The following is a 17,642-nucleotide window of genomic DNA, read 5'->3' as shown; positions in this document are numbered from 1 at the left end:
GTATACTTTCTTGGTGACATGCCCCTCCTATTTCCTGTGTGTATCCCTTCTGGCTTTTAGATTGCTGAAAAGCAACTTGAGAAGAGCCACAGGAGGCCGATGTGACTGCCCATCTTTCCTCTGTGTTGGAACAGTTTGATGTTAAACCTCTAGTATTACATCTTTTAAGAACTGCCAGCCCTCTTCAACTTCTTTTTTTCCTAACTGGTCTTTCCATGGGACCTGCCTACTGTTTCTCTGAGTCGGGTGAAATCTGCCTGTCTGAAGTCCATTGTCCTTGTTTTGCTGTTCTCAAATGCTCCTTTCCATAGGATCTTGAATACTATCAGATCATGATCACTTCCTCCCAAGTTCCCAACTACCTTCACATTCGCAACTGATTCATCCCTGTTAGTCAAAACCAGATCCAAAATGGAAGACCTCCTAGTAGTTTCCTCAACTTTCTGACTCAAAGCGGTCGCCTGCACACACTAAGAATTTGCAGGATGAACCATGTTTTGCTGCAATAGTCTTCCAACAGATATCTGGGAAGTTAAAAGCCCTCTCACTGACATCCCCTGCGAATAGCCATATGAAGGCCAAAACTATAGTGGGGCTCAAAAAAGAATTAGGTAAGTTCACAGAGGATAAGTCCATTAATGCTACTAGCCAAGATGATCAGGGATGCAATCCCATGATCTGGGTGCCCCTAGTCTCTGACTGACAGAAGCTGGGAATGGAAGAAAACAGGATACTGGGCTAGATGGACCATTAGTCTGACCCAGTATTGGCTGCTCTTATGTCAGAGAATTTGGGAAATGTTTAAAAGTTTATGCAAGGAAGAAACTGAAATAGAACTGTTTAAAGATCTACCTAGTATTGTCAGGTGCTGGGTAAATTTCCCATCACAGTTCTGCCAATCCACCTCTGACCAGACCTGTTACTCAATTCCTGTGAAAGTGTCAATCATGTTAAATATTATGATTTTGTAATACCAACAGATATCCACCAAGTACAAAGATTAGACTATGGAAAAGAACTGTACATCTAGTAATAAAGGTTAATACAGCAAGCTATTGTGCCAACTGATGCCTAAAACAGGAGTTTTCATGAAAGATTAGCCAAATATGGTCAATACAGAGGAGGAAAAAACAACAATGTGGGACACCAGAAGCACGCAAAATCCTAGAGAAAACAGAACAATGCCTCAGTCAAAAATTAGCCCTGATTATATTTAGTGTTCAGATTTACTTATTTTAAAAAGTGCAGTTTTTCTCTGAAAAATAATAATGTGAAAATGGCAACTTCTTCAGAACATAGGCTTTGCCATATTGGATTAAACCTCTGGTCCATCTAGTTCAGTACATTGTCTCAGACAATGACCGTTCAAGCAGATACTTCTGAGGAAGGTGCAAGAAACCCTGCAGCAAGCAGATGTTGGGTAATTACCACCAGGGAAGTCTTCTCCTTACTCCTGATAGAATGGCTTGAAGCATGAGGCTTGTATTCCTCCAACTTCCCCCCCCCCACACACTTAATATTTTTTATAAAAAACAACTCTGGATATTCTCATTATCCATAATGTTCAATCCCTCCTTGAATCTTGCTGACTTATTGCCACATGATGTTAAGACCACTGAGTTCTGCAGTCCAATTATGCACCATATGGATTTTTTTTATCAATTATGAATTTTCCACTTTTTAATTTAATTAAGTATCTTTGTTCTTATGCTAACAAACAGCGATAATAGAAGTTCTCACTCTAGCGTCTCAGGATCATTATTTTATATACTTCGACCTTATCCCTTCCTATTCATCTCATCTCTAAATTATACAATCCCAATCTTCGTACCACAATTTTCCCTATGTCCTTAATTCTTGTTGCTCCCCTCTGTATTCCCTTTAATTCTGAATTCAGCACTGAACATTGTATTCCAGATGAAGAAAAAAAAAAAAAAAAAAAACCCCACACAGATTTATATAATGGCATCATAATACTTTCCACACTGGTCATCACCCTATTCTTACTTAGATTTGCTTCCTTTGAGTGTTCCGAGTCACTTTGGTTTACTTTTGCGATTAAAATAATGTTTTTACTACTATTTCTAAGCACTGAAGAGCTAACATACTTGGGAAGGATGCTATATTCTATTATGACACAGGCATAACAGAACTCTAAATCAAGACAGCTACAAGAACAACTGTTTGTCCCCAGTTATTATTTGTATTAATGTAGCCCTAGGAGCCCAAGTCATGGATCATGACCTCCCTGAACAAGGGACTGTACAAACACAGAAGAAAAACAGTCTCTGCCCCAACGAGCTGAAAAGCAAGTGACAGATTGATACAGACAGATTGAGGAATACAAGGAAACAGTGAGACAATACTGATGATGGGCAATGGTCACAGCACACCAGCAGCTTAACCACTGTCAAGTTTTTGTAGGTATCATGGCAAAGGAAAGCTTTGGGAAGGGATTTGAAAGTGAATAATGAAGTAGCTTGGCAGATGTTTACAGAGAGTGCCTCAAGCAGGAGAGGCAGCATGGGAGAAAGCATGAAGGTACTTATTTGAGAATTTAAACAAGTAGGCAGTGGAGGCTGGCATCATGGGCTGATCAGAGTGTGCACAACTCAACAGCAACTGAGAGATAAGTAGGGGAAAAGATAAGTTGACCGTAAAGGACCTTTTAAGTGAAGACAAGCAGCTTGTGTTTGATGCAACTGAGAAGGGGGGCCAGTGAAGGGATGCAAAAAGAGGGGTGACATGGTCAAAGCAACAGACTGGGGCAATGACCTTTGCAGCAGCATTCTGAATGGATATGAATAGGGCAGACTACATATGTCAAGGCCAGAAAGAAGGATGTTTAATACAGTGAATACAATGAAACTGCACAGGCGTAACTGAAGGCAGAAAACGAGCTGCAGAATCTTTCCTACCATTGATGATCTGCAAGAACAGAGATTTTCAGATCTCAGGTTGAATTTGCAGGCTGGCAAAAAAAATCTCCCATTTGGAACTTAAATAACAATTTGCTTGGTGAGGCATTAGAAGGGACAGAACCCAGGTCATACCCACAGCTGTTCTGACTTCCCATTGTGACCAGAGAAAATAGTAAACACGTGTTTTTGTTTCAAAGCAAGCAGATGTGACGGAACACAGCCACAAAACAGATCTTCTGAACGTGGTGCCATTTTTAATCACTTTTCAGAGTAGAACCAAACGCTAATACTGTATTAAAGCAGAGTATTTCTTATTTAGCTACAGCTACTGGACAACAATCTACTTTCACAAGCTCTTTCAGCAGTAAGAAAAAGTAGTAACTGTTGTAGGTTTTAAATGAAATTTCAATACTTACCTTTATGCAGATGACTTTCATAAGTCAATATTCATATTGTACACATTCTTACTCAATTCTTTGAGTCCAGTGCAAAAGGACATTGACTGAAAATTATTATAGATTTTTCTGTGATGTCAAGAGTAGCAGTGCCTAACCTGTGGCTCTCAAGGGTGTTAAGGAGATTGACACTGCTGCAATCAATGCAGCGAGTGTCGATTTAGTGAGTCGAGTGAAGACCCACTAAATCGACGGCAGAGCGCTCTCCAGTTGACCCTGGTACTCCAGCACCCTGAGAAGATTGAGGTAAGTTGACTGGACAGCATCTCCCGTTGACACAGCGCAGTGAAGATACCGGAGTAAGTCAACCTAAGCTACATTGACTCAAGCTATGTTATTCCCATAGCCGGAGGAGCGTACCTTAGGTTGACTTACCCCGGTAGCAAGACAAGCCCTTTGATTAGGAATAAAAAAGGTGATCCTTGAGCAGTGTTCCTTCTAATTTTTTACATCCACGTGCAGAATGAATTTTGTATTGTGCACCAATATGGAGATGATGTGTGACATCACTTTGATATTGGTGAACATAAAATTAATGTGGTGGGGGGTGGGGCTGAGGGGTTTGGAGTGTGGGAGGGGGCTTAGGGCTGGGCTGTGGGTGAGTGAGGGCTCTGGCTGGGGGTGCGGGATATGGGGTGGGCTGGGGATGAGGGGTTTAGGGTGTGGGAAGAGGCTCAGGGCTGGGGCAGAGGGTTGGGGTGCAGGGTGGGCTCTGGGGTGGGGCTGGGAATGAGGGGTTTGGGGGGCAGGTTGCCCCGGGGCTGCAGTGGGGAGAAATAACTCCCCCCAGCAGCTTGGGTCCAGGGGAGAGGCACCTCTCCCCGGCCTCAGCAACTCTGGCGGGCCTGGGCTTGGCCAAGTGAGAGGGGCCTCTACCCGGCCGTGACAGCTTCAGTGGGCCCGGCCCTGGCTAAGGGACGGGCACCTCTCCCCAGGCAGTGGCAGGTCCGTGCTGTGGTAGCAGGGAGGGGCATCTCTCCCCACCCCAGCCCTAACCCCTGTGCAGGGCTTAATAGGCATATGAGCAGCCACGCAGCTTAGAGGGAACTTAAAGCAGAGCATGGCTCATGGACTTTTAAACCGAAGCATCTGAATCATTCCTGTTTGCGACAGGAAGTTGGGGGAAAGGGGGGGGAACAGGGGCTCAGGGTGGGAAGAAGGAAGAAAGTGGGAAGACACCTTCCATTTCACTGGTCACATGAGCTCTGATCTGCTTCCCCACTGCCCCCCACCTGCTGCATCACAAAGGAGGAAAAAAGAGACCAGCTCTAAGTTGCACCAGGCTACGAGAGCATGGCTGACTGTGCCTGAGCCTAAGGGGTGCCCAGAAAAGGACTCCCCCCGTTCCCTATGCTGAGGTCCAGGAGAGGAGGACATTAGTAGAAACCAAGAACTAACAGTTAGTTTTAGCTTGCTGATTCTCTGTCAGAGCCCAGGTTACAGGAGCCAGGCAGCTGCTCTACATTGTACCAGCTGACAACAGCCCCCTAGGGACCACACTCCATCTGCAGATAGTTGAAACGCCTTATACTCCAGCCATTCGTCCCTCCCAAACTATCTGGTGGGAAGAGAGAGGCATCGAAGGCAGCTATGCAGGACAAAGACTGTACCTCAAAGTATTGATACTGGCCTCTTGACTGTTTTGCAAAATACATGTTTGGCCCTCAGGCTGAAAAAGTCAGAAATCACTGGTCTATGCAACGTTTAAAGCCTGGGTATTGACAGGTTTTGTTCTGCATCATTTCCCAAAGAAACAAAGTTATTTACCTTGTGAACACTGATCCAGGAATTTAGGAAAAAGGAATCTGGAAAACAAAAGAAGAAATCTTAATGTTAAAAATCACGGTACGCACGAATGCTCTCTACCAACAGTTACCCAATACTATCTATTTCTAGGAGGCTTCTATTCTTTGCATTTATACTAACTATGAACCAAATTCCAGCATGCTTTTCATTTCCCAGAAGCTTCACTGTGAAAGCTTATTAGCAACTGAACCACATGTAACCCTTGTTTCGTATGCAGAACCTTTCAGAAGTGATGCCAAATACAAACAATGTGCTAGGGTAATTGGATTAATGAATACAGGTGTCTTTAACTAGATAAGGTGCTAGAAGTAATTGGGGTAGGTGTCTATATCCTGAAAAACAGGAGGAAGAAACTAGGTCAGATAAGAAAGGCCTGTAATAATTAAGTATTGCTGTTTGTGGTAAATAGCTAATATATAAAAGCAGGTCATTTTTATAATCACTTTGGAACAGCAAGTGTCAGTTGCAAACCTGCTCCCAGGATTGAATGAAGTATTAACCTTCTCTGTATAGCACTGATTTATCTTTCATTAATAAACTGATTGAGCCTGGGTACCAAACATCTAATCAATAATCTAAATGGAGCCCTAACACAAGCATAATCCTTGTGTCAAGTTTGAAGACTCCCAATCGTTTGAACAATGCCTACCATTAGGCTTAACATAGCATCACCACCCTGTCCCAACTTCAAGCCTTCTTTTATGCTATCCCCTGGCTTGGAATAGCCTTCCAAGTCACGTTTACTAAGTGCTCTCCCTGCCTCTAAGCACTTTTGGAAAACAAATCTATTTTATGAAGCTTTCTTGTTTCAGGGACTATTTTCAGTCTGTTTGGTCTATCTGGTATTACACGGAGTTAATTAGTAAAAGATTGGTATATACTTTGAAAAGGTACAGTGTTAAACATGAGTTACTGTTGTACTTCTGGGTTGTACCTTTAGAGCACACATGCTTTTTAGGGCAGAATTCATATTTGGTCTATTTTACCCTTTGCAACAGTACCATATGTACTTCTGGCATTATATCAACAATCACGGCAGTGACACCATTTATCAACTTTATCAAACCTGTAAGGAGCTCAAGTAAAGGGGTAATATTCTGGAACAAAAGAAAGCCCTCCATTATCAGGCACTGTAGATGACTTGGCCCTAGAACCTGAACTAATTGGATACCTACAGTAATTAAACTTTGGAGAACAGAGGTTCTTTTTGTAAATATAAAAGGTTCATATCGGACAGCAAGACACAATCTACTCTTCTGGAACCCTCAAAGCTTCCATAACTCAGAAAGACTGATTGCAGCATAAAGCCATTTTAGGTCTGCCAGATTATGTACTTTTGCAAGCTCTTACAGAAGGAAGCTTCAAAGTGAGACAGAAATAGACACTACATGGGCTATGTCTTTGCCATCAACAGCTACTTGACTTCAGGAGATAACCTGCAATTCTTTCATCGTACTCCTAATGAAATATTTATAGTAATAACCTTCATTTGTGGTTAACATTATCTACGTCAAATTGAAAGATTATGGTGGAGGCACTTGGTATTTACTAAAAGAGACGGAATTCATCTGCTTATTGAGATCATAAATAGCTGTAAAAATGGTGTGTGGTGTTTATATCTAGGACCACAAAGTCTTAAAATCAGCTCTGTTCTACATCCCTTGAAAAGCATTTTAACAACGTATCAAGATTTTGTCATCTCTACAGTTTGGGTTGGGCACATGGGAACAGTTTATGCAGTGTATTTTGCTATTTAAAGTATTAGTTGCTTGGCTGCATGCCAATTTTTAAAGAATAATCTAAGAAGTGCAACTAACACTTCCAGAATTTCCTCTCCCATCTTTTGTCACTATATTCTGTAAAATTTGAAACCGAGAACCAATAAAATTCACATCTTGAATGTGTAGTGTCTTCATTTGATAGCGGACTTTAATTATTACTTTTTGTTTTCTTAATCAGGTCCCCAAACTGAAATAAAAGTTTCTTATTATCTGGCAATATGAAGGATAAGGAAGTTTCACTGAAGAATCACTGCAATGATTTGTGTGCTTTGTAAAGATCAACAACTATAATCTGTTTCTCTTTTTGTTTGTTCCAAAATAATCCACAGACGCCAACGTTAATTTTTTTCCCCCAAGTTAAATTTTGTTCTCAAAAGGTTTTGCTTTTCTAGTGGATGACAATCCCACATTAAAGGTTTAAGTCAAGCTGCATTTAAAAGCTCTGTTAAAATGATATAAACTCAAAACGAGAACATTTCGTGAAGTTACAACACGATAAGCCAGCACAGCTGTGCACAAGCAACACAGCATAATATGGTCGCATCAGTCTCACAAGATGATAGAACAGACCCAACTATATATACCCAAACAATACACAAAACAATTCAGATTTTAAAATGTACCTATGTTCCATATAGCAGCTAAGTGGTTCTACGCAAGTAGAAATTGTTCCTATGATGAAAGAGGACTTCACATCAGGGTCAGGGTGAGTCTCCAGTGCCTGTACAACATCAATAACATCTGTATATCTGCAAAGAGAACAAAGTGAAGAAGTGTGAAGTGACAGAAATACAAGAACCATGTCAACAACTAATCAAAAGAAATTACTAGAGTTCTCAGAAAATGTTTGTTACACAATTCAGTATGCAAGAAATTTAGGCATTCAGACATTGACTTACACAAAGAAAACAGAAGTGCCATTAGAAATTACTGACAGCTACTGCACAATGCACTATTATAAACTTAACATTGAATAAGTGTAAACTTCTGCTTTCAAGAGGCACAGAAACAACAAGATAGGAAGAAATTCACATTATGCCTTCTGCATATCATGTCATGTTAACTGAAGACTTACATAAAATGTATTGTGTTCCTCTAAGTCCAAATGGTAGGTTTTGTAAAGAAAGGAAGTACAAAACCCAATGTCAACAGAAATGTTTCTCTGACATTTCTTTAAAAAGAATTCCAAATTAAACATTCCACTTGAATTGAAATATTCCTCCGCTGTGTCTGTAACTCAACATTGGACTAGTGCATGAGAACAAAATAAATGAAATTGACTAAATAGAGTTTATGAAAAGTATTTACTTTTAGGCAAATTATCTCTTATCCTTAATTTTACTGGCATTAAAAAAAATCCTCAAATTATATTCATAATTGGATTTTTCTGTACCAGTCGACGCCCAGAGTTCAGCTCCCAACAAAATGTGGGAAGTCTAAGATCTACCAGCCCACGCTGCAAACTTTTTAGAAATCTTTAGCGTAGATTCAGCTTCAGACTTTTGGCAAGATGTGGTTTTAGAAATTTAAACCTAAACCCAGAGAATTTACCTATGGTATAAAGCAAAGTTCACCTAACTATTCTATTTTACTATCAATGATGAAAAGCAAACAGTGACCACAGCCAAAACAGCATAAAATATATTAGTAACAGTTAAGAATTTGGCACCAACGTAATTTATAGGCATATATTAAGAAAGAATTGGTTTTCTTAAACGACAAAACAATCAGCATGAGAATCTTTACAATGAACGCTATCTTAGTATTCCCAATAATGGAAACTAGACAAAACAAAATAGTGAAGAGTTTACCTAACAGTATCCTTTTCAAATATTGTACACTTGAAAAGCCAAAATTCTATGACCTAGACTCCCATAATGGTACCTACTACTGTATTACCTGATTTAGAAATTAATATTTACTTCTAAACCAAGATGGAAAAAATAGTTTCAATTTAATCATACATGTAAGTTATCTGATGGGAACGCTGAGTAATCATACATATTAAATCCAAATGAAGCACACATTTCTTTAAGGATTGGAACATTTATCAGTGAAGACAAATTACTGTTACACTCTTGGCAGCAACAAGGTGGACAAGACTTAATTACGCTAGGAGCAAATACCTGAATACGCTGCCAAGTGTGGTGCCAATGATAGAACAAACAGCACCCTTTCCTTCTGATTCAAGACTGACCACCTCCCACCATGGTGCTAATGTGTGCTGTTGAAGTGCTCATCTTTCAGATGATATGTATAAAACAGATTGTATCCACTCATGTTCATTAAAGTTCTAATAGCTTTTCCCCCACAAGACTAGGCACTTTTAGGTGAAACTGAATTTGACCAAGGCCTACTTAAAATTCCCCCAACAGTTTTAACTGAATATGGTTTTGTTCTTCACAACCAGTTCTAAACCAGAGTTTCAGAGTTCGCATGCTCTGCAGGGCACAATCCACTCTGGATCAGACACAGTATGAGAACATTCAACAGCAAAAACTGTTGCATGTTCACATGCATATTTACCTGAATAAGAACTAATGAAATAAAAACCTATATGTGTAGATTTATTTCTTGAATTACGCAAATTTAAGTTAAAGGTTGAGATTTTTTTAAATGCAAGAGACATGAAATCCTAAACTATGGTTCTCATAGCAAATACAACTCAGGTTTGTCTACATGAACATTTAGTTTGCTTCAAACCGGTGTATGAATCTACTGCACGCTAGCCTGCCGTGCATTAACTGTCCATGTGGACCCTGCTGATATCTGTTCATTAACGCATTTTAATGTATTCCTGTTTCAAAGCAGGGTAGATCAAAACACACTAATGAACTTTCAGTGTGCTTCAGCATGGTACACATGGACAGTTAGTATGTAGCAGGCTAGTGTGGGGTAGATTCACACACCAGCTTGCAGAGAACAAAATGTTCATGTAGACAAGCCCTTAGCCTCACTTGGTGTATTAAGGTATTATAACAAATTACAACACACACACACACACTTTCTATATATATATCTATACCTAGATAGTTAGAGAGACAGATATACAGAGACAGAGAGAGTGTGTGTAAGATCAGCTGCTACACATTCAAAAGGAAGAACAACAGTTCTTATAGTTAACATTTATCTATTTTTGTGTTTAAAATCTCACTCACAAAAATTTTACCTTTATGTTCACATTGAGGAAAAAAATAATGAATGGCTTATTTAGATCACAAAACCCTGAAATTATTTATTAGAAATCCTTCTGCACTGCTTGTTCAGAATATCTTTACAATGCTTTTCCAAAGAAAGGTCTAATTGTGGTATTCAAAGAATTAAATTACATCTTACTCCCTGAATTTAAATATTTTCAAGACACTCAAAATTAAAGTCTAGCAAAAACCTTTAAGGCTTTTAAGTAATTTTCCACACAATAGGTTTTCCCTTGGAGAGGAATGGGATGGTACTCCACCCTATTGATATTTTTCAAAACATTTTCAGTATCTTAACCTTCAAATATAAAACTAATTGTGAAAAGTAGGATGTTTGCTCAGCTAACAAGCTTTTCTGCACGATGCACAAAGCTGTTGTACATTTTTGCTGTACTTTATTGTTTTCTTCTCTACAATAAATGATATCTACTGGGTGTAACAGAGAAGTAAGTATTTTGTAACACTTGCATGCATAAAGTAAATACAACAGAAGCTAAACAATGCTATAGCGGCTACAGTAACTTCCACCTGCAGTTCTCAAAGTAGTTCATAAGATTTACCTCAGGTCCTCAAAAAATCAAGGGCTTTCAAAATTGAGATCAGTACCTTTAGTTGGCCACCATGTGTGAAGTGGGATTAAGGGGAGAGGGTGGGACACCAAGATAATGCATTCTCATCAGTTTCTGGAGGATGAGTGCCTCGCTATCATGACCCACTAAAAAAGCGGTACTGCACTAGAACCACACACTCATCATTACTCAGGATGAAATCTGTGAGGGCCAGAGGTAAAGTATTCTCTATTGAGGGCTCCAGACACTTGAACAGGTACTGGAGGGGGTAAGGCCAAAGCCACGCCTGACTGTTGTCAGAACATGAACCAAGACTCATCATTTTACGAATACCTTCTTCCAATGAAGGCAGGCAGGAATTACAAGTTACAAAATAGCTTAACCTAGGAGTTATGAAGAGCAGAACTAAGAGCGGTGTACTCTTCTGAAGATCAATCTTATTGTGTTTGACAGAACTACTAAGCAGTGATGGGGATCCTTGAAATACTTATAAATGAGAATAGGAGAGAAGAATCTATTGTAGAAACTGCTTGTCTAACATGTGAAACACTTACCCTTGCAAGACCACCAACAGCCTCATTTTCTTTCTACTGTAACTGGACTGACGTGCGCTGCGGTTCTGCTGGGACTCAAGAACACTTGAAAGGTAACGCTGAAAGTGGGCAGCACTGAAACATTCAGGACTATCCATAGTTTGCCGATAAACAATCCACCTGAAATAATCAAACTGAGTGAGATATCAATTCAATTCTGTTTTCTCTTTATACCATATTACTTCTATTCTTTTCCTTTTGACCCCATGGCCATCGAAAATAAATCTATGACCAGTACACAGAAATTCCCTATTTCTGGTCCCATACAGAAACAAAGAAGAAACTCACTTGGGCTTATGTCTTTTCAGCATCAGCCTACTGTTTCTAAATTGCTGTCAATGGCTTCTTTGATATGAAAGAAGGTCAAATAGCGTCTTCAAAACAATGTGCCAGAGTAATTTTGATTTGTGTGTTAGTAATAAAACTGAGTGATCACGAGCAGGGATCCTAGAAATCCCTTTGCCACAGAAAAACAGACAATTTTTAGTTTTTGCATTTTGTGAAAAAAATAAAAACATATTAACCAGTTTCAGAGTAACCATTAACTAAATTTTATTTAAAGTACCAGTGTCACTTATTCCATTGGTGCCCAACCTTATTACAAAGGAGGGCCACATAAACCTAAGCCCAACCTTGTGTGGGCCAAACAGATTTTTTTAATAAGGTTTCAGTTGACAGCAGGAGTCTCCCCACTCAGGGCTGACAATGGGAGCTTTAATTTTTGTATTTAAAAAAAAAAAACCCTTCTGAATATATACAATACAGACATAGAAGTATTTGGTATATGTGAGAAATACAAATTGCAATTCTGCAAATTTTATTTTATTATAATGATTGATGACACTAGTAGGCTTTGAACTTGCTTAAAATTGTAAATATATCAATAAAACATTGTGTGTGACTGATACCTATATATTACTATACTATAGTATAGTAGCTAGGGAAACTAATGTTCAGCGTTGCATTTTAATCATGGCAAACCACAAATTTTTATGGTTTCTTTGAGAATTTTTTTTTTTTTTTTTTTTAAATCATGAAAAACTAGAATCCCTGATCATGAGACAATGCATGGACCTCAACTGAGCTATCTTGAACAGGAAACAATTTCAGTTACATTGTTACAATGAAATTTTCATCAATTTACTCATTTAACCAAGTAATGAAATAAGGCTTTATGCAGTAATCATTTCAAAATAATCTTACAATAAAAACAAACACACGCACATCCCTCACCGGGAGTACAGATGCTGCAATATCTCAGTTTGCAAACTTTAAATAAAAAGGTTCAAAACAAGCCACACAGAAAACCCCACCATTTATTTTTACATATGGCTCAAAACAGAGAATTACTTGAAAATTTAGCAACAGAGGGTCCTGTGGCACCTTTGAGACTAACAGAAGTACTGGGAGCATAAGCTTTCGTGGGTAAGAACCTCACTTCTTCAGATGCAAGACTTGCATCTGAAGAAGTGAGGTTCTTAGACTTGCATCTGAAGAAGTGAGGTTCTTACCCACGAAAGCTTATGCTCCCAGTACTTCTGTTAGTCTCAAAGGTGCCACAGGACCCTCTGTTGCTTTTTACAGATTCAGACTAACACGGCTACCCCTCTGATACTTGAAAATTTAGAAGTGCTAAATTCCCATCCAGCCAGGTCTTGTTAATACTTGCTGGAGCCGCCTTACTACGGAGACTACATTCCAGATTTTTAGATTATAAGCTTTTTGGGGAAAGAAAAAAGGGGTTTGTTTGTTTGATCTTGTACAGAGCTGAGTACTCAAACAAGATAAAATTCTAAAATGATTTTTTCCTATCTCCATATGCTGGTAGAAGTTACACATATTCTCTCTGGTCTGGCAAAAGACAGCAAAAACAAAAACATTTTTAAAGCAGATTCTACATTTAAAAACAATATTTTAGCTAGATTTCAAATATATTCTGACCTCTTACACAAAAGATGAGTTATATTTGCTTTTAAGACTCACCACCAGAGGAAACAAGCAATGAAATCTCTCTACCTGTTCTCTCAAAGTGCTGACAAAGAAAATCACCAAGTGACCAGTCACTTTAGCTTAACATCTAATGTTTCATCTGCTCGTTTTGGAGATACTGCTAATCCTACAGATGAATTGAACAGTCTCAGGCCTGGTCTACACTAGGCGTTTATGTCGAAGTTAGCGCCGTTACATCGAATTAACCCTGCACCCGTCCACACCGCGAAGGTATTTAGTTCGACATAGAGGTCTCTTTAATTCGACTTCTGTACTCCTCCCCGACGAGGGGAGTAGCGCTAAATTCGACATGGCCATGTCGAATTAGGCTAGGTGTGGATGGAAATCGACGCTAATAGCTCCGGGAGCTATCCCACAGTGCACCACTCTGTTGACGCTCTGGACAGCAGTACGAGCTCGGATGCTCTGAACTGCCACACAGGAAAAGCCCCGGGAAAATTTGAATTTGAATTCCTTTTCCTGTCTGGCCAGTTTGAATCTCATTTCCTGTCTGGACATCGTGGCGAGCTCAGCAGCACTGGCAACGATGCAGAGCTCTCCAGCAGTGATGGCCGTGCAATCTCAGAATAGAAAGAGGGCCCCAGCATGGACTGATCGGGAAGTCTTGGATCTCATCGCTGTGTGGGGCGATGAGTCCGTGCTTTCCGAGCTGCGATCCAAAAGACGGAATGCAAAGATCTACGAGAAGATCTCTAAAGACATGGCAGAGAGAGGATACAGCCGGGATGTAACGCAGTGCCGCGTGAAAATCAAGGAGCTGAGACAAGGCTACCAGAAGACCAAAGAGGCAAACGGACGCTCCGGATCCCATCCCCAGACATCCCGTTTCTACGAGGCACTGCATTCCATCCTCGGTGCGGCCGCCACCACTACCCCACCAGTGACCGTGGACTCTGAGGATGGGATAGTGTCCACGGCTGGATCCTCGGACATGTTAGCGGACGGGGAAGATGAGGAAGGAGATGAGGAGGACGAGGCAGTCGACAGCGCTCACAACGCTGATTTCCCCGACAGCCAGGATCTCTTCATCACCCTTACAGAGATCCCCTACCAACCCTCCCCAGCCGTTACCCCGGACACAGAATCTGGGGAAGGATCAGCCAGTAAGTGTTGTAAAAATCTAAACATTTATTTGTAACAGAACAGGAATATTAACAATTTAAAAAATGGGTTTCTCATGATTAGTTTGATTAGCTTAACGGTTCAGTCATGGGCAGTGCAACTATTGAAAAAAAATCTAGCAATGTCCGGTTTTGCATGATTGTCCTGCCCAAGCCGCTCTACTGGTTAGTCACTGCTACAGCAGCTACAGTAAAATGCGGTCTATATGTCCGGGGATGGAGCAGAAATCCTCCTGTGACATCTCGAGGAAGCTCTCCTGGAGGTAATTGGAAATCCGCTGCATTAGGTTCTTGGGGAGAGCGGCCTTATTGGGTCCTCCGTAGTAGGACACGTTGCCACGCCACGAGACTATCAAGTACTCTGGAATCATTGCTCTGCACAGCATGGCGGCATACGGCCCTGGTCTTTGCAGGCTTTCCCGGAGCATTCTCTCTTTCTCGCTGTCAGAGATCCTCATGAGGGTGATGTCGCTCATGATGACCTGCTTTGAATGAGGTAGGGGAATGTTAGTGTTGGGACTGCTTTGCCGTTCCTTTACAGAACTGTAACCGCTGGTTTGCAGCCACGCGGTGGAGGCGGGAGAGGGGCAGCCGAAAGGGATCGTTCCCGGGGACAGCCGCGAGGGTGTGGGACAGGAGCAGACTTCCTGCTTGCCGAATTGCTGGCAGCAGGGACCGACATTGATTTCAATGTGAAATGAGGCCATTGCTAATATTAAAGTTTTAAGCTGCCACAAGTCTACTGCTTACCATGTCTGCCTGCAACAGAAATTCCGTTCTCCTGAGAGGCTTCTCAAATGTGCTGTAGAAGACCCCAGGCACTGAATGCGAAGGCCGAGAATTCGACCTTGTGCTGAGTGCGCATGTGATAGGTGCTGTGCATGGTCTTGTTAACAGAGAAAGACTATGTTCTTTGTTCACAACTACATTTATCTTTCTGAGGAATTCACTCCCTTTTTCCCATTCCCACAGCCCCATCTGCGACTGTCTCACAACCTAGCCTGTCATCACACTCCCAGAGGCTAGCGCGGATTAGGCATAAGAAGAAGAGGACACGGGAGGACATGTTCTCGGAGCTTATAGCCTGCTCCAGAGCCCAGGCAGCACAGCAGACCCAGTGGCGGGAGAACTTGACCCGAATGCACCAAGCCAACATGGATCGGGAGGAGAGGTGGCGTCAGGAAGACCAGCAGGCGACTCAAACCCTGCTTGGACTAATGAGGGAGCAAACGGACACGCTCCGGCGCCTTGTGGATGTTCTGCAGGAACGGAGGCAGGAGGACAGAGCCCCGCTGCAGTCCATCTCTAACCGCCCTCCCCCGCCACCAAGTCCCATACTCCCCTCACCCAAAGTGCACAGAAGGAGAGGCGGCAGAGTCCCTGCTAACTCTCACTCCACCCCTGCAGAGAGCTCGAGCAGCAGAAGGCTCTCATTCCCCAAAATTTGACAAGTTCTTTCCTTCCCGCCTGACACAAGCCCCCGTCCAAGTTTCACTTTCCCAGTTCCATGTTTGGTTGATAATAAAAAATATGTTTCTGTTAACTACTGTTTCCATCATGTTCTTTTGGAGGAGGGGGAGATAGGGGGTTGGTAATTCGACAGGACAGTCACCTTTGGCAGGGTATATAGTCGGGGGCAGGCACAGCAGCAGGGCACATACATAGTGCAGTGATGCAGTGACTAGTTACCCTGGTTAGTCTGGGAGGTTGTTTTCATGTTATGTGGTGGGGGGTGGGTTGCTCTGTGACTTTGTGGCAGGGGAGGGCAGTTACAGATCTTAAGCGGCGGTCCTTAGGCAGGATCACAGAGCCACACAGCAGGGGATCTGTAACCGTCCTCCCCCTGCCACAAAGTCACATAGACCCCCCCATACACACAGTCCCTATCAGGAGGGGTGACAGGCTCCGTTGAAACAACCATCCCACCGCAGCGGAGCCTGTCAATCCTTGAGTTTAGAAGCTGCATTCGCGCCACTACAGTATACCCGCTCCGCACCACAGTCTGCGTCCCAGTTTTAAAAAATTCCCGCGAATACAGTATTAAAGAAAACGGTGTGCTTTAACAAAGTAGAACTATTTTTATTTTGAAACGTGTGTTGGAAGTGGGGTGAAGGGGGTATGTAACTGGATAGGATAGTCAACATTAACTGGGCAAAGAAACGGGGGCAGGTTTAGCTTCTCAATACACAAACTTTAAAGTCACAGGTTACCCTGTTCACTCAGGAACTTTGCTTTCAAAGCCTTCCGGATGCACAGCGCTTCCCGCTGGTCTCTTCTAATCGCCCGGCTGTCTGGCTGTGAGTAATCAGCAGCCAGGCTATTTTCCTCAACCTCCCACCCCGCCATAAAGGTCTCCCCCTTGCTCTCACAGAGATTGTGGAGCACACAGCAAGCTGCAATAACAATGGGGATATTGGTTTCGCTGAGATCACAGCGAGTCAGTAAGCTTCTCCATCTCCCCTTGAGACGGCCAAAAGCACACTCCACCACCATTCTGCACTTGCTCAGCCGGTAGTTGAAGAGTTCTTTTTCAGTGTCCAGGGCGCCAGTATAGGGCTTCATGAGCCAGGGCATTAGCGGGTAGGCTGGGTCCCCGAGGATGACTATAGGCATCTCCACATCCCCAAGAGTTATTTTGTGGTCCGGGAAGTAAATACCTTGCTGCAGCCGTCTAAACAGACCAGAGTTCCTGAAAACACGAGCGTCATGAACCTTGCCCGGCCATCCCACGTAGATGTTGGTAAAACGTCCCCTGTGGTCCACCAGTGCTTGCAGCACCATGGAAAAGTAGCCCTTTCTGTTAATGTACTGGCTGGCCTGGTGTTCCGGTGCCAGGATAGGGATGTGAGTTCCATCTATGGCCCCACCGCAGTTTGGGAATCCCATCGCTGCGAAGCCATCTATGATCGCCTCCACGTTTCCCAGGGTGACTACCTTTGGCAGCAGTACATCAACGATTGCCTTGGCTACTTGCATCACAACAACCCCCACGGTAGATTTGCCCACCCCAAACTGGTTCGCGACTGACCGGTAGCTGTCTGGCGTTGCAAGCTTCCACAGGGCTATGGCCACTCGCTTCTGGACAGTCAGGGCTGCTCCCATCCGGGTGTCATTGCGCTTCAGGGCAGGGGACAGCAACTCACAAAGTTCCAGGAAAGTTCCCTTCCGCATGCGAAAGTTTCGCAGCCA

The 17,642-nt window shown here is 42.2% G+C and overlaps 1 protein-coding gene across 2 annotated transcripts in view; it reads right to left on the bottom strand.

Annotated features, from left to right (window-relative positions):
* The window catches only part of DNAAF9 (dynein axonemal assembly factor 9), a 134,085-nt gene that overhangs the window by 28,151 nt on the left and 88,292 nt on the right, over positions 1-17,642 (bottom strand). For both annotated transcript variants that reach the window (XM_054028949.1, XM_054028950.1), the window contains exons 27-29: positions 11,284-11,442; positions 7,587-7,712; positions 5,144-5,181 (exon numbers count right to left, since the gene is read on the bottom strand). In XM_054028949.1, coding sequence (XP_053884924.1) covers positions 5,144-5,181; positions 7,587-7,712; positions 11,284-11,442 — 323 coding nt within the window. The remainder of the gene's footprint in view (positions 1-5,143; positions 5,182-7,586; positions 7,713-11,283; positions 11,443-17,642) is intronic.

Source organism: Malaclemys terrapin, chromosome 5 (genome assembly GCF_027887155.1).
Source record: "Malaclemys terrapin pileata isolate rMalTer1 chromosome 5, rMalTer1.hap1, whole genome shotgun sequence".
NCBI classification, from domain to species: domain Eukaryota; kingdom Metazoa; phylum Chordata; order Testudines; family Emydidae; genus Malaclemys; species Malaclemys terrapin.
This window is presented reverse-complemented; position numbering and strand designations above follow the sequence as displayed.